Source organism: Pelophylax lessonae (assembly GCF_965119305.1).
Source record: "Pelophylax lessonae genome assembly, chromosome: 12".
Taxonomy (NCBI): domain Eukaryota; kingdom Metazoa; phylum Chordata; class Amphibia; order Anura; family Ranidae; genus Pelophylax; species Pelophylax lessonae.
Window position 1 is genome coordinate 219,130,972 of NC_138779.1, and position 22,879 is coordinate 219,153,850.

Here is a 22,879-nt window from a genome sequence, read left to right on the forward strand (position 1 = left end):
AGTACTTCATTACACCAGAAGACTCCCTACACAGAAGAGCCCCTCCATACATTCAAGACCCCTCTCATATATCAGAGGTCTCCCCATCAAATCAGACCCCCCACCCCCGTACATCAGAGCACCTCATCACACCAGGAGACTTCCTATACACAAGAGCCCCCTCCATACACAAGAGCCCCCTCCATACACAAGAGCCCCCTCCATACACAAGAGCCCCCTCCATACACAAGAGACCCCTCCATACACAAGAGCCCCTCCATACATAAGAGCCCCTCCATACATAAGAGACCCCTCTCATATATCAGAGGTCCCCCATCAAATCAGAACCCCTGTCCCCATACATCAGAGCACCTCATCACACCAGAAGACTCCCTATATATTTATATAGCCCCTCCATACATTAGAGACCCCCCTCATACATCAGAGGTCCCCCCATCAAATCAGACCCCTCCCCATACATCAGAGCACCTCATCACCAGAAAACTCCCTATACATAAGAGCCCCTCCATAAATTAGAGACCCCCATCAAATCAGAACCTCCCCCTCCCCATACATCAGAGCACCTCATCACACCAGAAGACTCCATATACATAAGAGCCCCTCCATAAATTAAAGACCCCCATCAAATCAGAGGTCCCCCCCCCCATCAAATCAGAAACCCCCCCCCCCCCTCATACATCAGAGTACCTCATCACACCAGAAGACTGCCTACATATAAGAGCCCCATCAAATCAGAACCTCACCATACATCAGAGCACCTCATCACCAGAAGACTCCCTATACATAAGAGCCCCTCAATATATTAAAGACCCCCATCAAATTTAGAACCCCCCCCCCCCTCATTCATCAGAGCACTTCATCACACCAGAAGACTCCCTATACATAAGAGCCCCTCCATACATTAGAGACCCCCTCATATATCAGAGCCCCCCCCCCATCAAATCAGAAACCCTCTTACATCATAGTACCTCATCACACCAGAAGACTCCCTATACATAAGAGCCCCTCCATACATTTGAGACCCCCGTTAAATCAGAACCTCCCCCCTCCCCATACATCAGAGCACCTCATCACACCAGAAAACTCCCTATACATAAAAGCCCCTCCATACATTAGAGACCCCCCTCATATATCAGAGGTTCCCCTCATAACATTGGATGGGGGACCTCATTAGAGGTCCCCCCCCCCCCATCCAGTCAGAGGTCCTCCCTTTCAATCAGATTTCCCCCATCACATTAGAGGCAGTGTTGCCAACCGTCAGTATTTTTACTGGCAGCCAATAAAAAAAAGGGCACTTTTCTCATGCCAGTAAATGGCAGGGACAGGAAACGGTTGACAGTAAAAAATATGGCACCTGCAGCTCTGGTCTGGACCAGCCGAGACCATCCGAGTGCCAGCTGCAGTGTGTTTGGGCAACGCCGGTGGTTCTGGCTGACGTGTCTGTGTTGGGTGATGTCATGGTGCAAGGGAAATGAGCGACCGGAGCCTCGTGTGTGGGACAGGAGCAAGGCAAGGCGGGAGTGGGACTGTCCATGCTGTTGGTACTGGAGAGGACTGAAGGGACCACCTGGCATGGAGAGAGAGAGAGAGAGACTGTGACTCCGGAGGGGATGTGCCGGTGCCATCATCGTGTCTGTGTCACTGTGGGAGTGAATTTCATGAGTGTGTCACCCATTCTATTTTTCTGCACTATTTTATCCACTGATACCAACAGTGGGGCATAATTTCCCCCACTGACCCCAATGATGGGGCACTATTCCTCCCACTGACCCCAATGATGGGGCACTATTCCTCCCACTGACCCCAATGATGGGGCACTATTCCTCCCACTGACCCCAATGATGGGGCACTATTCCTCCCACTGACCCCAATGATGGGGCACTATTCCTCCCACTGACCCCAATGATGGGGCACTATTCCTCCCACTGACCCCAATGATGGGGCACTATTCCTCCCACTGACACCACTGATGGGGCACTATTCCTCTCACTGACGCCACTGATGGGGCATTATTCCTCCCACTGATACCAAAAATGGGGCACTATTCCTCCCACTGACACCAATGATGGGGCACTATTCCTCCCACTGACACCAATGATGGGGCACTATGCCTCCCACTGACGCCAATGATGGGGCACTATTCCTCCCACTGACATGGATAAGGCATTTTTTCTCCCACTGACACCAATGATTTCGGCATTGTTTTTCCCCACTGTCATTGGAACCTTTTCTACTGCCACTGGCCACAGTCCGGCCCCCCCTAATGTCTGAAGGGCGGTAAACTGGCCCTTTTATTTTGAAAGTTTGGAGACCCCTGCTATAGACCATGGATGGCAGAATTCAGGCAATCATCATCCTCAAACAGATGAACGATCCTATCCTGGGACTTGCAGTTCTGTATTGGCTGTGTGCGCCTTTCTGGAAATTAGGACTCCTGGGATTTGTAGTCCTGTTTTATCTCTTCACTGCTACCTGGACACTGGGAGTGCTGGTACTTGTAGTTCTGTATTGACTGAGTGCTCCTATCTGGAAACTGGGACTTGTAGTTCTTTAATGGCTGTGTGCTCCTATCTGGACACTGGGACTGCTGGGACTTGTAGTTCCATATTGACTGTGTGCTTCTGTCTGGACACTGGGACTGCTGGCTGTGTGCTGCTATCAGGAGACTAGAAGGAGATTTAAAGGAGCAGCTTGTAGCTGCTGGGACTTGTAGTTCTGTACTGGCTGTGTGTGATGCTATATCGGCACTGGGATTTGTAGTTCTGTATTGAATCCATGCAGCATTCTGGACACTGGGACTCTTAGTTCCTTATAGGTTGCATGCTGCTAACTGAACACTGGGACTGCTGGGACTTGTAGCTCTCTATTGGTTGCATGCTGCTATATGGACACTGGGACTGCTGGGAATTTTAGTTCTGTTTTGGGTGTGTGCTGCTATCTGGAAAGTAGGATTCCTGGGTCTTGTAGTCCTGTTTTTCTCTTCACTGCTACCTGGACACTGGGATTGCTGGGACTTGTAGTTCTTTATTGTCTGTGTGCTGCTATCTGGACACTGGGACTGCTGACTGTGTGCTGCTATAAGGAGACTAGAAGGAGATTCAAAGCAGCAGTTTACAGATGCTGGGACTTGTACTCCTGTACTGGCTGTGTGTGCTCCTATCTGGACACTTGAGGCTGCTGGGACTTCTAGTTGCATGATGACTGTGTGCTCCTATCTGGACACTGGAACTGCTGGGACTTGTAGTTCTGTATTGACTGTGTACTGCTATCTGGACACTGGAACTGCTGGGACTTGTAGTTCTGTATTGATTGTGTGCTCATATGTAGATATGGGCCCTGCTGGGACTTGTGGTTCTGTATTGATTGTGTGCTGCTATCTGGACACTGGGACTGCTGACTGTGTGCTGCTATAAGGAGACTAGAAGGAGATTCAAAGGAGTAGTTTAGAGATGCTGGACTTGTACTCCTGTACTGGCTGTGTGTGCTCCTATCTGGACACGGGGATTGCTGAGACTTGTAGTTCTTTATTGGTTGTGCGTGCTGCCATCTGGGCACTTGAGGCTGCTGAGACTATTAGTGGCATGATGACTGTGTGCTCCTATCTGGACACTGGGACTGCTGGCTGTGGGCTGCTATAGGGAGACTAGGAGGAGATTCAAAGGAGCAGTTTAGAGCTGCTGGGACTTGTAGTCCTGTACTGGCTGTGTGCTGCTATCTGGGCACTGGGACTGCTAAGACTTGTAGTTCTTTATTGGCTGTGCGTGTTGCCATCTGGACACTTGAGGCTGCTGGGACTTTTAGTTGCATGATGACTGTGTGCTCCTATCTGGACACTGGAACTGCTGGTACTTGTAGTTCTGTTGTGATTGTGTGCTCCTATCTGGATACTGGAACTGCTGGTACTTGTAGTTCTGTTGTGATTGTGTGCTCCTATCTGGACACTGGAACTGCTGGTACTTGTAGTTCTGTTGTGATTGTGTGCTCCTATCTGGACACTGGAACTGCTGGTACTTGTAGTTCTGTTGTGATTGTGTGCTCCTATCTGGACACTGGAACTGCTGGGACTTGTAGTTCTGTTGTGATTGTGTGCTCCTATCTGGACACTGGAACTGCTGGGACTTGTAGTTCTGTTGTGATTGTGTGCTCCTATCTGGACACTGGAACTGCTGGGACTTGTAGTTCTGTTGTGATTGTGTGCTCCTATCTGGACACTGGAACTGCTGGTACTTGTAGTCCTGTTGTGATTGTGTGCTCCTATCTGGACACTGGAACTGCTGGTACTTGTAGTTCTGTTGTGATTGTGTGCTCCTATCTGGACACTGGAACTGCTGGGACTTGTAGTTCTGTTGTGATTGTGTGCTCCTATCTGGACACTGGAACTGCTGGGACTTGTAGTTCTGTATTATAACACAGAGCACATCACAGAGGATATAGCCCACACATGTGTGTGGTGTCATGTCTGGGGATGTTGTGTTGCAGCACAGGGGTGACCTCATGGTCATGTGACTCCCGGGTCCCCCTGCACAATGGGTGCCATTGATGAGACTGGAGAATGTTGTATGAGTGACCTCCGGCCTGACCTCCTCTTCTGTATACCAGCTCTGCTCTATGGCTGTATACTGCTCAATAAAAAATATTCACCCCCCCCCCCCCCCCCCAGAGGTGTTATTGTCATAAAGCACTGAATCGCGATAGATGTACCATGACGAATGAAAATCTGTTTCTGTTGACCGTATAAAGGAAAAAAGTTTTATATATATATATATATATATATATATATATATATATATATATATATATATATATATATGTGTAGCGGGGTTAAACATGCCTAAAGACACTGTTTGATATGTGGGAAGGAACTAGGCTCCCTCTAGTGGTAGCTGCATGGAATTTCCCGGGCTGTGACTTCCTTTTTACAAGATGAAGAAACTACATCTCCCAGGCTGCTTTGCAAGATCCAGGAACTAGGCTCCCTCTAGTGGTAGCTGCATGGAATTTCCCGGGCTGTGACTTCCTTTTCACAAGATGAAGAAACTACATCTCCCAGGCTGCTTTGCAAGATCCAGGGTGCACGGCTGCACCGCACGGCACTATGGGGGAGGTTATTTAAAGGAAGAGAGAAGCGCGCGAAGGGGGGGCCTTTCTGCGCTGGACTCTGAGGAACCAGCGAGCGAGAGTGAAGGACTGACACTGGATATTGGGCCAGAGCCTTTTAGCCTGGAGGGACGACGTGGAACCGTCCCATCTCAAGCACGAGGCACATTCCTGGAGGTCATACTGCTGTTTGCCGAGACCGGAAGTCATCCGCCAGAAGGACCCCGCGCGGCTGGCATATAGCCAAAGGACTGAGACCGCAGTGGAAGCGCGCGAAGGAGAAACTTCTGTTGGTGAGAGGGCACATGCCCAATAACTGACTTTATCTGCTGAAGAGACAGTTTTATCTACAGATAGCGGTAGCGCAGCAGGAGGTGATAAAACCCCGGGGTTTATCACCATACTCTCTCAGGAGACTCATAGACAAACAATAAGGTCTGTAAAGGAGTCGCCAGAGGCTTATCTCTCTCGCAGAAGTTATTGCTCAGTTACGCAGACACCCTGCGGTGACAACTAACAGCTCGTTGTTTTTTTCTCTCTTGATCTTTATTCCTAATCTGGATTACAAATGAGCTCTATTCAATAACCTTGCTAGCGAAGATCAACAAGAAAGAAGAGAACTCTGGGGGAGGGACTCAGATAGGCCCACCTACCTGGTACTGTGTCTAGCCTTAATGCAGGAGGAGTGTGGGGGTATTCTTTTACCTTTTTAAAGCTGTTTTAAATAACCTTTTATGGACTTGTATTGTATTGTATTGTATCTCCCCTATTCAATTTGATACATAGTAAACTAAGTTTGGTTAATTACAATCTTGTGCGTTGTTCCATTGTGTCACCCAGAAGGACTACTATTCAAGAAGGTAACAAGGTATTGTTGCATAGTGAAGTATTGTATTCCAACCTGTGTATCTATTTGATAGTCCAGTCCTATTCTGGGTCAGTTGTGCCTGAGGAGGGATCGAGCCAATTTGATTGGGTTGTTAGGCAGGGTGTAGACCCAATAATATAATCAGCAGCTCCTGCGGGGGTGGTGCTACACGTGGGGGCTCGTCCGGGATTTCTACAGTCCTGCAATACAACCCTCTCAGCCATAGAATCCCCTCCCACGCAGAAATGGATCCTGTCGCTGCTGCTGAGTGGTGCAAGGAAGAGAATGTCATAGTGGAAAATGGCCTGGTGGTTGAAATCAAGGGAGAAGCCTGGACTGAAGAAAAGCTCCTCCCTGTTTTGAGGGCACTATCCACAGACAGGAAATTTTGGGTGATTGACATGAAAACTGACACCACTGTCCCACACACGTATGCACTGTGTGAGTGGAGGAAGGGGGTCCCTGATTATTTCAACGGAAACAGTGTAAAAACTACTGACCAAACAGAACTTTTCCTGATACATCCAGGAGTTCCTATTGCGGGTCCCTCATCCACCACCCCTGGGGTATCCAGCCAAGAAAAAGGTGTCCAAGAAGGGCATCCTGAGTCATCACCTTTGTCGACTTTTAGCTCAGAACTGTGTGCTGTTCTTGGGGAGATTGTGGCAAAATGTAGTAGGGACTCCTCGAGCTATTTGATGACTGGATATAGGAAGCTCCGGACATTCTCTGGGAAACAGCCTGTGCCTTCAGCAGAAGATGGGTTCGAAGAGTGGTTAGATACCGCCACTCAGGCTTTGGAGGAATGGGAGGTACCAGAACAGCACAAGAAGCAGAGAATCACAGAGAGTTTAAGGGGACCTGCATTAGAGGCTGTACGTAATCTAAAGCTTAGCAAGAAGAACTGCACTGCACAGGATTATTTGGACATTCTGCAAGATGTGTTTGGTCGGACGGAGAACGCGGCTGAACTTCTCTACCAGTTGGACCACTGTTATCAAGAAGAGGGGGAGAAGTTGTCCGAATTCATTAAACGTCTGGATAGGATTATCCACCAGATTCTGTTAAAGAAAGGAATAGACCACCGGAAAATAGATGAGACTCGTGCACGACAGGTTCTGAAAGGGGCTCAACCTTTAGATCCCATTGCCATACTGTTACGAACTCGTCGAGATGGCGGCATTCTAGAATACCCCGATCTGATTCGAATGGTCAGAGAGGAAGAGGTTATGTTGGACAACAAGAAGAAAAGTCGGCAGTTTGACTCAACTGCCCGGGTTGGAGTGATAAGTGTGGAAGAGGGTGACTCTCAAGTTGAACTCCTAAAGACCCAAGTGTCTCAGTTGATAGAAATGGTGTCCATCCTGACTGGTCAGGTATCCACTCTACCCAAGGGGAGTATATCGGAGAGGCCAGATGAACCTGTTAGTCTCAGCACAGATCCAGAGCCACGGCCTGCAAGATTGTTAACTTGTTTCAACTGCGGGGGAGTTGGGCATGTTAGAAGGGTATGTCCCAGCTCAGGAAATGCTGCCGCGAAACCTCGCGAGCCAGCGGGAAACTTCAGAGGACACCGGTGAAGGAGTCAACCGGGTGTCCGCCAGTCTTAAGGGACTCCAGAAGTGGTGCAGGATCAGGGAAACTGAGTCAGGGGGTCAGACCCAAATATAATACCCCCAGTTCTAGACTCCGGGTTACTGAGGGAAGGAAAGTCAATGCACACCGGGTTCAGCGGGGGCCCAGATCAAGGAAGAAAAAGGAGAAGAGGGCCAGGGTACAGAGAACTGAATCAGACAACCAGGCTACATCAAGAGAATTCCCAACTAACTTGGTCGGGCCCTCCCCAGTGGTCTCGGTTCAGGTGGAAGGAATTTACACAAGAGCCCTCCTTGACACAGGGGCCCAGGTGACTCTTTTGTATAGAGACTTCTATGATAAATATCTTACCCATCTACCTTTGCAGAAGTTGGAAGATCTGGAGATATGGGGTATTGGGACCCAAAGTTTTCCCTATGACGGGTATCTGCCAATCAAGTTGACCTTTGATCCATCAGTGGCTGGTGAAGCGGAAACCTTCGACACCTTAGCGGTGGTCTGTCCTCGTCCACCAGGGGCCAACAAAAGCTCTCTCATCGTAGGAACAAACACTGACTTGGTAAGGCGCCTTCTGATACAACTGGTCCAGGGACAAGATGCTCAGGCGCCAAGGATCCATCCCATGCTACGGCAGGCCTACCAACGATTAGTGTTGGAGCAAGAGACCCCCGCAGAAGGAGTTGGACGACTCTGGAAGCTGGATAGAGCAGAAAAGGTCTTACAGCCAGGAGAGGTGGCCTGTTTTAAGGCTTCTGTTAAACTCACATGGCAACAGCCGGGTCCCTTCATTATCTTTGAATCAGGTCAAAAGGAGAGACAGAGAGGGATAGAAGTGATCCCTGAGGTGATCCCTTTGAAGGTGTTACAGGAAAACCGTGGAAGGGTTTTAGTGAGTGTCAGAAACACCTCTATTACACCAGTGAAGGTACCGGCCAGAGTGCTCCTGGGCCAAGTCAACCCGGCTACCCCAGTTGCCCCCATTGATTTCAAAGAAAAGGAACAGGGTGAAGCGGTTATAGAGGAGCTTTGCTCTGGAAACGCTGCCCTCCCGCCGGAATGGGTGAAGAGGGCCAAGGCACAACTTGCTCGATGTAGGGAAATATTCTCTAAGGACGAGTTTGACGTGGGATGTGCCAGGAGCGCTACTCATAAGATCCGCCTGAATGAGGACAAGCCTTTCAGGGAGAGAGTCCGGCGAGTCCCCTTAGGTGACTTAGAAGATCTACGTCAACAGCTGGCAGAGCTCAAAAAGATCGGGATTATCCGAGAATCCAGGAGCCCATATGCTTCCCCGATAGTGGTAGTCCGGAAGAAAAATGGATCTTTGAGGCTTTGTATCGACTACCGAACGCTGAACAGAAGAACCATCCCAGACCAGTATACCACTCCTCGAATCGAAGATGCCCTACAGAGTCTGTCAGGGGCGAAGTGGTTCAGTGTGATGGACTTAAAGAGTGGGTATTATCAGATCCCCATGCACCCTGAAGATCGGGAGAAAACAGCCTTCATCACCCCTGTGGGGTTCTTTGAGTTCAATCGCATGCCTCAGGGGTTGTCCGGGGCCCCTGCTACCTTCCAAAGGCTGATGGAGAGGACCGTTGGAGATATGAATTTGATAGAGGTACTGGTATACTTGGATGATGTTATCGTGTTTGGCAGAACTTTAGAAGAACATGAGGAGAGGTTGGAAAAGGTCTTGAAGAGGCTACATGAAGAAGGTCTGAAACTTTCTCCTGAGAAGTGCCAATTCTATCAGTCCTCGGTCCATTACCTGGGCCATATCGTGTCTGAAGAAGGGGTGGCCACTGACCCGGACAAGCTGGATGCTGTTGCTTCCTGGCCGAGACCCACAAATGTGACCGAACTCCGGTCATTCTTGGGCTTTTGCTCCTATTACAGGAGGTTTGTGGAGGGGTTCGCCCAGATTGCCCGACCCCTAAATGAGCTCCTGAAGAATGAAGAAGATGATGTCCCTGAGTTGGTAAAGCCGGCGAAGTCCACCATAGGCCCCCGGAAGGCTAAGGAATCCATCCAGGATCAGTGGACCCCGGAATGCGAAGGGGCCTTTGTCCAGCTGAAGGAAACCCTAACCACTGCCCCTGTGTTGGCCTATGCGGACCCCACAAAACCATATGAACTGCATGTTGATGCCAGCCGAGATGGGCTGGGGGGGGTACTTTATCAGGAGCATGAGGGTCATCTGCGACCTGTTGCCTATGTGAGCAGAAGCCTATTGCCTGCTGAAAGGAATTATCCTACTCACAAACTTGAATTCTTGGCCTTGAAGTGGGCAGTGGTTGACAAATTGAAAGACTACCTGTACGGAGCTGAATTCATTGTCAAGACAGATAATAATCCCCTCACCTATCTGTTGACTACGGCCAAGCTGGATGCAACAGGACATCGATGGTTGGCTGCCCTCTCTAGCTTCAATTTTAGCCTGAAGTATCGGCCAGGAATCGGAAATAGGGATGCAGATGCCCTATCCAGAAGGTTGCATGTTCCACAGGAACCTGCGGAAGAATGGACTCATTTGGCTCCAGAAGGGGTGCGTGCCCTATATCAGGGAACTGAATTTCGATCCCGAGGAGGGTCAAGAGCAGAAGAGATTGGGGTTTCGGCTATCGGAGTACCCAAATGCTACTGCCAGGTGACCCAAGTTGAAGGGGAGGGTTTGCCCCGGCTGTCCAAAAGGGACTTGCGGAAGGAGCAGTTGGAAGACCCTTTGGGAAAACTTCTCTTGGAAGCTCTGGAGATCCAGAGCCCTGAGTTGCTTCTAACTGACTCCCCTCAGGGGGCCCGTCTGTTGCATAGAGAGTGGACCCGGTTACAGATCAGAGAAGGAGTGGCCTACCGGAGAGGTCCATCTGAAGATCTGGAGGAGAAGTGGCAACTGTTCTTACCAGCTAAATACAGAGAGGGAGTTCTGGCCGCTCTTCATGATAATCATGGCCATCTGGGGCCCGAAAGAACCTTTCAGCTTGTCAGGGACAGGTTCTACTGGCCTTGTATGAGGGCCGAAGTTGAAGGATACTGTCATTCTTGTGTCCGGTGTATACAGAGGAAGACTCTGCCACGTCAAGCAGCCCCAATGGGCCATCTACAAAGTCAGGGACCCATGGAGCTGGTGTGCATTGATTTCCTTTGCTTAGAGCCTGATCTGAGTGGCCAGGGGAATGTCCTTGTGGTAACAGACCATTTTACCAGATATGCTCAAGCATTCCCAACAAGGGATCAGAAGGCCTCAACGGTAGCCAAAGTTCTTGTAGAGAAGTTCTTTGTACATTATGGGTTACCACAACGCCTCCATTCTGATCAGGGAAGGGACTTTGAAAGCAGACTGATCAAGAGACTGTTAGATATGTTAGGCATTCAAAAGACTAGAACCACTCCCTACCATCCACAGGGGGATGCCCAGCCTGAACGATTTAACAGGACTCTTTTGGATATGTTGGGGACTTTGAGCTCAGAGAAGAAACAGCATTGGGGCAAGCACGTAGCTGCCATTGTGCATGCCTACAACAGCACTGTCAGTGATGCTACTGGATATTCCCCTTATCGGCTGATGTTTGGAAGGGAGGCTCGGTTGCCAGTGGATTTGGCCTTTGGCATTTCGCCTGATCATACCTCTTCAGCATCGCATAGAGGATATGTGGACCGACTGCGGAAGAGTCTGAAAGCGGCCTATGACAAGGCTCAGGCCACATCTGATCAACGTGGACTGCGGAATAAAAAAAATTTCGACCTAAAAGTTCGGATCCATGACCTGCAACCAGGGGACAGGGTTTTGTTGAGAAACTTGGGTGTCCCGGGAAAACACAAGTTGGCAGACCGCTGGAAGTCCCAACCTTATGTTATCTGCAAGCAACTGCCAAACCTTCCTGTGTACCAAATTCGGCCTGAAGGAAGTGTGGGTCCATTGAAGGCTTGGCATCGGAACCATTTGCTGCCTCTCTCTGAAGCGGTTCGTATGCCCCCTGTGGAAGACTTGTCAGAGGCCCCTTCGACTTCTCGCCGGTCCAGACCAGTTACCAGATCTCAGACGACGCTCCCAGATGAGGGAGAGGGAAGTTCTCCATCTGAAGATTTGGAAGATGAAGAGGAGGTACCCGACTGGTTGTGGTCATCTCAGTTGCCAGAACCCACACCTGCCTCCCTGTCTTCATCTGACTTGGCTGATAGAGGAGCCCTTCGGGCAGAAGCCCCTGAATTCATACCCTTTCATATGCTTCCAGAAGAAGCAGCTGAGGATGAAGATCCTGAGGAGGAGGTTGCACCCTTCTCTGAAGAAGAACTGACCTCTCTTGAACCATCAGGTTCCTCTGTGTTGGAACATGAGGAGGGGGACATTGAAGAATCCTCAGAAGTGCCTGATCCTAGCACCTCTGAGAGCATGCCTCCACGGGAACAGAGGGAAAGGAGAGTCATTCACCCACCTAAGAGACTGACCTATGATCAATTGGGTGAATGTTCGGAAGAAGCTGTTTTTACCTCCAAAAGATCTCCTGACCAGCCTAGTTCCTCCACTGTAGATTTGGTGGGGGACAACCCTAGCTCACCCCCAGGCACAACTGTACAAGCCACCCAAGTTTTGGGGGGTCTGTGAGAGATCATGAGAACAAAGTATTGAAGTAGAAAACGTTTGCATTTAAGTTTGTACATAAGGATATTGGGTTTGGCCATTATAATAAGCACAGTTTTTGATGTTCACAATTTGGTTTACTTTGTGAGTTAATGTTTGCGCACATTTTGTTGCTCTGACCTCACTATGTGTTTTTTTCTCTTTCTCACCTTTTGATGTTTTTTTTTCAACACAAACTTTAAGATGTAAGTGTTTAAGAAATTGCAAAGGCACATGTGCTTTTTAAAGGAGCACTATATAAAAGCACTAGAAATCAGCACTATATTAACACTGTAGAAATCACTTATTTGTTTATTAATTGCACTTTATCGTTTTACTGTTGCACTGCTATTAGAATACAAAATTGGATGTATTCAGATTGACTTATTTCAGCAAAATGTTAATGTTTTTGTTGTATAATGCCAACCTATGCACTAGGGTACATACTGTTGACCTCTTTGGGGACCAAAGTTTCTCAAGTGGGGGGAGTGTGTAGCGGGGTTAAACATGCCTAAAGACACTGTTTGATATGTGGGAAGGAACTAGGCTCCCTCTAGTGGTAGCTGCATGGAATTTCCCGGGCTGTGACTTCCTTTTTACAAGATGAAGAAACTACATCTCCCAGGCTGCTTTGCAAGATCCAGGAACTAGGCTCCCTCTAGTGGTAGCTGCATGGAATTTCCCGGGCTGTGACTTCCTTTTCACAAGATGAAGAAACTACATCTCCCAGGCTGCTTTGCAAGATCCAGGGTGCACGGCTGCACCGCACGGCACTATGGGGGAGGTTATTTAAAGGAAGAGAGAAGCGCGCGAAGGGGGGGCCTTTCTGCGCTGGACTCTGAGGAACCAGCGAGCGAGAGTGAAGGACTGACACTGGATATTGGGCCAGAGCCTTTTAGCCTGGAGGGACGACGTGGAACCGTCCCATCTCAAGCACGAGGCACATTCCTGGAGGTCATACTGCTGTTTGCCGAGACCGGAAGTCATCCGCCAGAAGGACCCCGCGCGGCCGGCATATAGCCAAAGGACTGAGACCGCAGTGGAAGCGCGCGAAGGAGAAACTTCTGTTGGTGAGAGGGCACATGCCCAATAACTGACTTTATCTGCTGAAGAGACAGTTTTATCTACAGATAGCGGTAGCGCAGCAGGAGGTGATAAAACCCCGGGGTTTATCACCATACTCTCTCAGGAGACTCATAGACAAACAATAAGGTCTGTAAAGGAGTCGCCAGAGGCTTATCTCTCTCGCAGAAGTTATTGCTCAGTTACGCAGACACCCTGCGGTGACAACTAACAGCTCGTTGTTTTTTTCTCTCTTGATCTTTATTCCTAATCTGGATTACAAATGAGCTCTATTCAATAACCTTGCTAGCGAAGATCAACAAGAAAGAAGAGAACTCTGGGGGAGGGACTCAGATAGGCCCACCTACCTGGTACTGTGTCTAGCCTTAATGCAGGAGGAGTGTGGGGGTATTCTTTTACCTTTTTAAAGCTGTTTTAAATAACCTTTTATGGACTTGTATTGTATTGTATTGTATCTCCCCTATTCAATTTGATACATAGTAAACTAAGTTTGGTTAATTACAATCTTGTGCGTTGTTCCATTGTGTCACCCAGAAGGACTACTATTCAAGAAGGTAACAAGGTATTGTTGCATAGTGAAGTATTGTATTCCAACCTGTGTATCTATTTGATAGTCCAGTCCTATTCTGGGTCAGTTGTGCCTGAGGAGGGATCGAGCCAATTTGATTGGGTTGTTAGGCAGGGTGTAGACCCAATAATATAATCAGCAGCTCCTGCGGGGGTGGTGCTACATATATTTCACCGGACACTTTATTAGGTACACCTGTTTCATTTAATAGAGTGTCTGTATATCTCCTCCAGTCCTTCCTTTTTTTTTTTTTTTGGATGGAGCAGATAAGAGTTAGAACCTCTGCATTTTTTTTTTCTTGCCTGTGCCCCCCGCTGGGAAGACTGACCCTCTCTAATTCTGTTGTCGCCAAGTTAAAAAAAAAAAAAAAAAAAAATCATGGAAAATCCAACATTTTACAGTTGTCACCTAAACAGGAAGAGAAAGGCAGTCTTCCAATGGGGACACCTATTCAATGACAACTTCTCACTTCTTGTTTCAAAACTGGCAATAAAAAATAACCTTGTCATAAGAAAACCAATATGCGATTGTTTGTTTTTCTATATAAATTGTCTTAGTAGCATTATAATATTATCTCTGATGCTAAATTTTATGAAAATTAATTTTTATTTACAGAATTGTTGGATAATTGGATTCATTCCAATTTATTTATTATATTTTTTTTTTTTTTTTTTTTTTTTACAGAGCCGATTGCCCCGGCCCGACCGTCAAGGTAAGCCCAGTTCATTGTATATTGGAACTTTATGGATTGAATTAAATTGTCTCTTGGGGCTCATTTGCACTGGCAGAAGCATGGCGATTCCTCTGAAAGGGATCCGCGGTGGACAGGCGGCTGGGAGGCGATATGTTTTAACCCTAAAAAGCGCAAACTGTTGTGCCAAAAGGGTGGTTACGGTGTGGTTCTGTTCACTCGAATGAGTTGTTTTTGGCGGTGGTATTGGTGGCTGAACATGTTAGGGGTTATGATTTTTTGCCACCATCGCGACATACAGACCCCTCCGGACTCTATGTGAGGTTAAGGGGGCAGTGATAACACCCTCTCTGTTGTATATTGATACATTTTGTATCAAATCTTGGTAGTATTTGTTGGCTTAGGAAGGATTGGTTACAGAATTATTATATTTGTTACACTGTTTATGCATAATAGTCTTTTGAGCTTCCATTTCGATACTGTTGGCTATTTTAGTTTTGTTTTATGTTTGTTGCTTTATTTTATGTGATATCTAATTTTAGTTAAAACATAGTCCATGTCCTGGGTTTTTTTATTTATATTTACTGTACTTAGAACTTTTGAAGTCCTGGTGCCTCTCTCATTTGGAGGTGTACATTGCTGTCCTGTGTCCCCGCTAGGGAGGGTCACCCCCTCTTTGTCCTGGTTCCTCTCCACAAGGCACAATCTTCCAATGGGAATACCTCTTCCAGTGACACCGTTCTAGGAGATTTCCATCACTTTCTGTTGCAGGGCCAGTATGAAAAATACTATCCGAAGTTCTATCCATGGCTCACTTTACTAAAAATGTGCTTTTTGTGTCCCCGTTGGAGATATTCCTTATGACTTCCTGTCTTGACACAAGGCTGCTTGTACCATGTTTGGTGACTCTCTTGGCTGTGAATCCAGAAAGCTAGGTGGCTACTTCTTTGTATGAAGATGTTTTACGATTGTTCATTTCTTTAATGATGATCATTGCTTCCCTTCTGCCATCCATGGTCTAGACTAGAGCAAGGGTCTCCAAACAAATTACCAGTTTACGGCCTTTTCGACATTAGGGGGGCCGGACTGTGGCCAGTGGTAGAAAAGGTTCCAATGACAGTGGAAAAAAACAATGCCCCTTCATTGGTGTCATTGGGAGAAATAGTGCCCCTTCATTGGTGTCATTGGGAGGAATAGTGCCCCATCATTGGTGTCATTGGGAGGAATAGTGCCCCATCATTGGTGTCAGTGGGAGGAATAGTGTCCCATCATTGGTGTCAGTGGGAGGAATAGTGTCCCATCATTGGTATCAGTGGGAGGAATAGTGTGACATCATTGGTGTCATTGGGAGGAATAGTGCCCCATCATTGGTGTCAGTGGGAGGAATAGTGCCCCATCATTGGTGTCAGTGGGAGGAATAGTGCACCATCATTGGTGTCAGTGGGAGGAATAGTGCCCCATCATTGCTGTCAGTGGGAGGAGTCGTTTCCCATCATTCAGCTTCGGGTGTGGCTGCTGCAAGGTTCTCTGGCTGTGTGTCTGTTGCTGCTCCAGGTGATCTGTTTGAGAGGGGAGTGAGGTGAAATCCCTCCCAGCCCTGCTGGCTCCTTCCTGGGGAGGCCATGCAGGCCAGCGGGGCCTCTCCTGCTGGAGGCTCTCAGCCATCCCCTGGTCGGATGGATGGCACCCCTGCTCCTGGACAAGCCGTGGTTGGTGATCTCTCTGCACCTGGTGAGGATGAAGATGCTGGATCCATTCGGGAGCGAGTGGTGGCCGGGATCAAAGTCCTCAATAAGGAAAGAGACAAGCTCTACAAGCTTAGAGCGGATTTAAAGCGCCTGAGAAAGCAGCGTGAAGGCTTGTTCAGCAAGAACCGCGGATCCATGGATTCAGAGGTCCAATTAGCTAAGGTCCGTGTGGAACATCAGGAAACCATCGTGGCCATGATGGAAGGCAGGGATGGTCCCTTCAGGGAGAAGTTTAGCAACGACCGAAGGTTTGCAAAGATGGAGGTGGAGGAGGAGACCCCATGTTCTGACCCCCTTCCCCCTCAAGGTGAGGTAAGCAGCCCATTGCCATCTCAGGGCTCAGGAGGCATGCTAAAGGTAATCCAGGTAATGGAGTCTCCAGTACAGGGAGATAAGCTGGTGTTTGGTGGTGTGGAGGACTTGCCGGATCATGTACCTGATAAGATAAAGGCTATCAAGTCTCAGGTAATAGACAAAACTGTTTTTGTGCCTTTTAGCACCTTGCCTAATAATGAGGGTTTTCCCAGTGACACCCAGGATGATACCCCTGTGCTCAGCAATGCTTTGCCTGCTGAGAAAATGTTACGTTTAAAAAATGACATTTCTGCTCAGGAACTACAAAACCCAGAAGAGCCGATTAACCCTGCTTCTGCTGAGCCCAAAACTGTCTCAGTAATAACTAACCAGGACTCTACAGCGCAGCAGCAGGAAGCATTTGGTACTGCATTAGAAACAGTAACTACACCTAATAACATTGCAGGTGTGGTGGGACCCACCATTGTATGTTTAACTGATAATGCTGCTGATTTAGGCCAAGCTGGAAATAATAATAGAAATGTACCTGATAATGTGACATCAGTGTGGGGTCTTGGCCCTAATAAGCCTACATTTGCACAGGTGGTAAGCTGTGCTCCTGGCAATATCATCAAGCCAGGAATACAATCAAGGAGGAGCTCCGCTTCCAATCGGGGTTTTCCCTTGCAGGCTGCCACTATGAGCACCATTGGATCTGGTCTTGGGTCTATGGCTCCTGCTGGGGGTCCAAGGCGGAACGTAGTCCTCCTTAAATGGGAAGGTGGTGCAGTCCCTGTAGCACGGCGTATGGTTGTGGACCTGATCTTGGATATGGGTTTTGGGGCTAATGACCTATATGCCTTGATACATGTGGCTGGAAGTCGGGAGTACACGGTTAGTTTCACCAGACCAGAGGGTCTTGACCTGTTCTGGGAACGCTATATGGCTCGGTGCAGGTCAAGACCCGAATGGGAAGGTCTGGTGCCAGTGGCAGTTTCCCAAAGGTCAACAGTAAAGAAAATCACTATTATCCTCACAAATGAGAGTGTTCCTGCTCGGGACTTAGAGGTCTGGTTGAGAAATTATGGGGATGTTTTGACCAGGCCAGATAAAATTTATGATGAGCGTGGCATCTGGACCGGGGGTTGGTCGGTAACGGTCAGGTTGGCTAGGGATGGGAATGTTGTCCGTCACCTGCCCTCCTCTGCCTTTATAGGGAGGGATAGGATGACCATTTTTTATCCCGGTCAGCCAAAACTGTGTCACCGCTGTGGAGAAAAGGGGCATTTTAGCTCCTCTTGTTCAGCTCTGATCTGTTCAGTGTGTCGGGGGCAGGGTCATGTGGCCAGGGACTGCACCCAGGCGATAAGGTGCAACCTGTGCCTGCGCCTTGGCCACCCCTACAGCCGATGTCCTGAAGCCTTGCATAATATGGATAGAGAGGTGATAGATGATCTGTTAAGGCTGGACAGGATGGAGGATGAGGCCCCTGTTGTACCACCCTCCTCTGCGGTGACTGACCCCCCTGGTCTTGTTCAGGATCCTTCCCCAGTCCCTGTGCCCACCCCTCCTGTATCTGTAAGTATTCCTTCTGTGTCTGTCCCTGTGTCCCCCCAGCCTACTGTCCCTGCTCCTCTTGTGTCAGAACCTTCCAAGTCTGTGCCCCCCAAGTCAGTTATTCCCGATAAATCTTCCCTTCCTAAGTGTGACCTTAAAGAAGCCCCCCACCCACCAGGAGTGGTAGAGGGTACCAAAAAGGGTGCTGCTGCGGCTTCCTCTGTAAAGAAGTCTTCTGTGAATACTTCAAAGAAGAAGAAGAAAACAAGAGATGGAAGCATCTCTGAATCTGACCTGCAGTACCTGGAGGAGAGAAGGAAGGTTGTGAGGCGGAAGAGACAGACGGTGAGGACGGAACAGGGACAGGATGCCCCAGTGTCTGTCCCCAACCGTTCTAGGGCTTCTGCTTGGGATATCTCCTCATCTGGGGATTCTTCTGAGCAGAATTCAGAAATTGAAATGGAGTTGGAGGAGGCTTCAAGAAAGAGAGAGGCTTCTGGTGATGAGCAGCAGAGGGGAGCTAAGAAGCAATCCACTCAATAACCCAAATGGCGGTTCCCCCTCCGTTAAAAGTGGTGACAATAAATGTCGCCAGTATTAAGTCAGTAAGAGCTCGTTCTATGGCCTTCTCTTTGTTCAGCCAATTAGATGCTGAAATTTTATTTTTGCAGGAGACTAGGCTCACCTCCTTGGCAGATATTCATATGGCCAAGAGAGAGTGGAGGTATGGTCCATCTTACTGGTCTCTTGCGGCCGAGCCTTACGGCGGGGTGGCGGTGTTGTTTAAAACCGGCATGGTAACTGTCCGGCGGGTTATTGAGGTGGAGATTGGGAGATGTATGGTCTTAGACGTTCTTGTGGGAGGGCAGGACCTGCGCCTAATTAATATTTATGGGCCGCACACAAAGTGGGACAGGAAATGCCTTTTTACAAGGATCAAGCCATTTCTTTTTACATCCCGGCAAGTGGTTTTTGGAGGTGACTTTAATACTGTGACTAGGCCCAAGGACAGGAAGGACTTCAATGACCGGCTGGGATATGATAGCGTTTTTTTAAATAGTATGGTTAGGGATGCTGGTCTTGTGGATGTGCACATTAAGCACCTTCCGGATGACACAGGGTTCACATTTCATCGAGGTAATAGTCAGAGTAGAATAGATAGGTTTTTTTTTGAAGGAGGCCTCTGCTTTCTCACCCCCAGTGGTGCAGGCAGTGGAGTTCTCTGATCACTGTATGCTATCTGTGGTCTTGAATGCTTCAGACTTCCCTCAGAGGGGCAAAGGCATCTGGAGATTAAATTCGACTCTCCTTGAGGAAGAACATGTTAGACAATCCTTTGAGGAATTCTTTCAGGCACAGGTAACCATCCTGGACTTTTGTAGCAGCAAGGCTGAGTGGTGGGAGCTGACCAAAAAGAGGATTGCTGGATTCTTCAGGGGCCTAGCCAATAAAAAACAGTTTAATAGATACATGACCTACCAACGTTTGCGGAGGAAGCTGGATATTCTTGTCTCGAGAGGAGGAGATCCTGGGGCAATCTCTGAAGTGAAAATCCTCCTCAGGAAGTGTCAATATGACCGGCATACCTCTTTGGTTCTGGAGCGGGACTATGGGAAATACCACTCGCCTGACCCTTACCAGAACTGCAAACAGGGTGCAGCTGTTAAGATGGTCGTTGGCCTTAAGGATAGTACAGGTTCCTTGACAAAGTCCAGGTCAGGGATCCTGGAGGTCGTGAGGTCTTTTTATGCTGAACTTCTTGGGAGGAAAGAGCTTGACCGAGACAAGATGGAAAGCTTTTTGGACTCTACTCCAGGTCTAAATGGTGGAGATGTCCCTTTGATGAATTTGACAGAAGAGATCACAGTTGAAGAGGTGACGAGGGCAATTGAACAGCTTGCCATCAAAAAGTCACCTGGACCGGATGGTCTGACGGCTGAGTTTTACAAAGCCTTTAAGTCTATTCTGGCCCCACATTTGGTAGAGGTTTTTAACAGTTGTCTTGCGGAGGGGGTGCTTCCCCCTTCCATGAGACACTCAGCTGTGATTCTTCTTTCAAAAGGTAAAGATCCTTCGATGATTGAGAATTGGCGCCCCATCAGCCTTCTCAATGTCGATAGAAAGGTGCTGGCGAAGATACTTTTCTGGCGCCTATCGGCAGTAGCAGAGTCTTTGCTTTCTCGCCATCAGCACTGTTCGATCCAGGGTAGGAGCACCTTCACAGCGGTTTTAGCTGTCCGGGAGGCCTTGGAGCAGTGCAGGGCTGCAGGCTGGGGAAAGTATCTACTGGCATTGGATCAGGCAAAGGCTTTCGATCGTGTCAACCATGAGTACCTGTGGTTGCTCTTTAGTAAGTACGGTCTGCCGGGTGGTTTTGTCGGTTGGTTAAAAGTTTTGTATAAGGGGGCAGAAAGCTTCCCTCTTGTTAATGGTTGGGTTGGACAGTCCTTTGAGGTTGGTTCTGGGGTGCGCCAGGGTTGTCCGCTGAGTCCCCTGCTCTATGTGTTTGCAATCGACCCCTTCATCAGGAGGCTAGAGAGCAGCATGTTGTGTGGGGTACCAGTGGGAATCCCGGGTGAGCCGCCTTTGAGGGTTGTTGCCTATGCGGATGATGTGTCAGTGATTGTCACTGGGACAGATGAAGCGGAGGAGGTGGTCTCTCTGACATCACGGTACTCTGAAGCATCAGGCTCCAAGATCAATCAGCAAAAGAGTGAAGTTTTTTGGATGGGAAAGGAAGGTGAGGGGTTTGATCTCCCGGACACCTTTCCAGTGCCCCAGGAAAAAATTAAGATATTAGGCATTGAATTTGGACCTGGCGATTATGGCCTCAAAAACTGGGAAGGCAGGCTGGAAGTTGCCAATACTAAGGTGGTCAGCTGGAAGAGATGGAAGTTATCTCTGAGGGAAAGGGTTGATCTGATTAAGACTTACCTGATACCGATCTTCTTGTATGTCAGCCCTGTCTGCATCTTGCCAGTGTCTCTCTATGCTAGGATCTATAGTGTGTTCTTCCAGATGCTGTGGGGGAACAGACTGAACCCCATCAAGAGGAATGTCACCTATCTATCCAGGAGGGAGGGTGGCTTAGGTATGGTCAACCCCGTTCTTTTCTTTTCACTGCTATTTCTCAAGTTTAACATTGGTAGTATGCTTGCAGTGGAACCTCCTGGATGGGCAGGCATGTTTAGATCTTGGTTTAGGCCTTTTCTGCGACTTTGGGGAGAAGGTGGCCAAGTGAAGAATCTCAGGGGTCATCGTGGTCAGCTCCCAGCCTATGTCGCTCCGTGTCTGAAGTTGCTGCGGCAGTGGCGACTGTCGGCTGAAGATCTCAGATCCGCTCCGAGGAAAGTCCTTATGAGCCGAGTCTTGAGTGAAGTCTTTCATGACCCACTGGCCTTAAGGGATTGCCCAGGCCCAATTTTGAGGGAAGGGTTAAGATTGATTAATTTGGCTAGAGTCCCCCTTAAATTCAGGGATCTGGCCTGGTTGTGCTTCCACGGGAGGCTCTATGTTCGGGGCAATTTGAAATTCCGCAGTGGGATGGATCGTGGTTGTCCTCGGGAGGAATGTGCAGGTGAGGAGGAGACTATGGACCATTTTCTGCTTCGTTGCCCTTTTAACATAGAGGTATACAAACAGGTTGGGCGGGCCCTCTGTGTTCCTTTCCTCTCCAGGCTGGGTTATGCTGAGTGGGTGTACGGAGCATTCAATACTGGTGGGGGCTTTTGTTTAGATACACTTTTTTTAGTTAGTTTAGTAGTCCGTTATTACACATGGAACGCACGGTGTCAGGTCACCCTTCGGCGTAAAATCCTTCCTGTTCAGGTGGTGGTGTGTGACATTCTGCATGAGGTGGGGAAGATTCGGGCGCTTGAGAGAGACAAGTGGGGTCACAGGGCTTGGCTGAAGGCGTGGAGGGGTTTCAAGCCTCCCTGACTGCCAGGAGTCTCTTTCCCGGGTGTGGCTTTCTGTCTCTTATCACCCTAGATTTTTTCTTAATGTTCAGTTTTTGATAAATGGCTGCATACATAGGTGATGGGTTGTGCCTCTTAGGCCCTCTCTGCTGCTTTATGTAAATAGTTTTCTAAGAATGTTGGAAGTGGATTATGTATATATTGTATATATTCTGCACATGGATGTGAATTCCTTTGTTTTTTTCTGTTGGAATATTGTACTATAGTTCTGTTTTTTACTTTTGTATAAAATATGTTGCTTGATTCTTTTCAATAAAAGATCAATAGTGTCCCATCATTGGTATCAGTGGGAGGAATAGTGTCGGTGTCAGTGGGGGAATAGTGTCCCATCATTGGTATCAGTGGGAGGAATAGTGTCCCATCATTGGTATCAGTGGGAGGAATAGTGTCCCATAATTGGTGTCATTGGGAGGAATAGTGCCCCATCATTGGTGTCATTGGGAGGAATAGTGTCCCATCATTGGTGTCATTGGGAGGAATAGTGTCCCATCATTGGTGTCATTGGGAGGAATAGTGCCCCATCATTGGTGTCAGTGGGAGGAATAGTGTCCCATAATTGGTGTCATTGGGAGGAATAGTGCCCCATCATTGGTGTCATTGGGAGGAATAGTGCCCCATCATTGGTGTCATTGGGAGGAATAGTGCCCCGTCATTGGTGTCAGTGGGAGGAATAGTGTCCCATCATTGGTATCAGTGGGAGGAATAGTGTCCCATCATTGGTATCAGTGGGAGGTATAGTGTCCCATCATTGGTATCAGTGGGAGGAATAGTGCCCCATC

The 22,879-nt window shown here is 48.4% G+C and overlaps 1 protein-coding gene across 1 annotated transcript in view; it reads left to right on the forward strand.

The window, feature by feature from the left end:
• The window catches only part of ARHGEF10L (Rho guanine nucleotide exchange factor 10 like), a 146,912-nt gene that overhangs the window by 24,093 nt on the left and 99,940 nt on the right, over positions 1 to 22,879 (forward strand). The window contains exon 4 of the mRNA XM_082273488.1: positions 14,518 to 14,545. Coding sequence (XP_082129614.1) covers positions 14,518 to 14,545 — 28 coding nt within the window. The remainder of the gene's footprint in view (positions 1 to 14,517; positions 14,546 to 22,879) is intronic.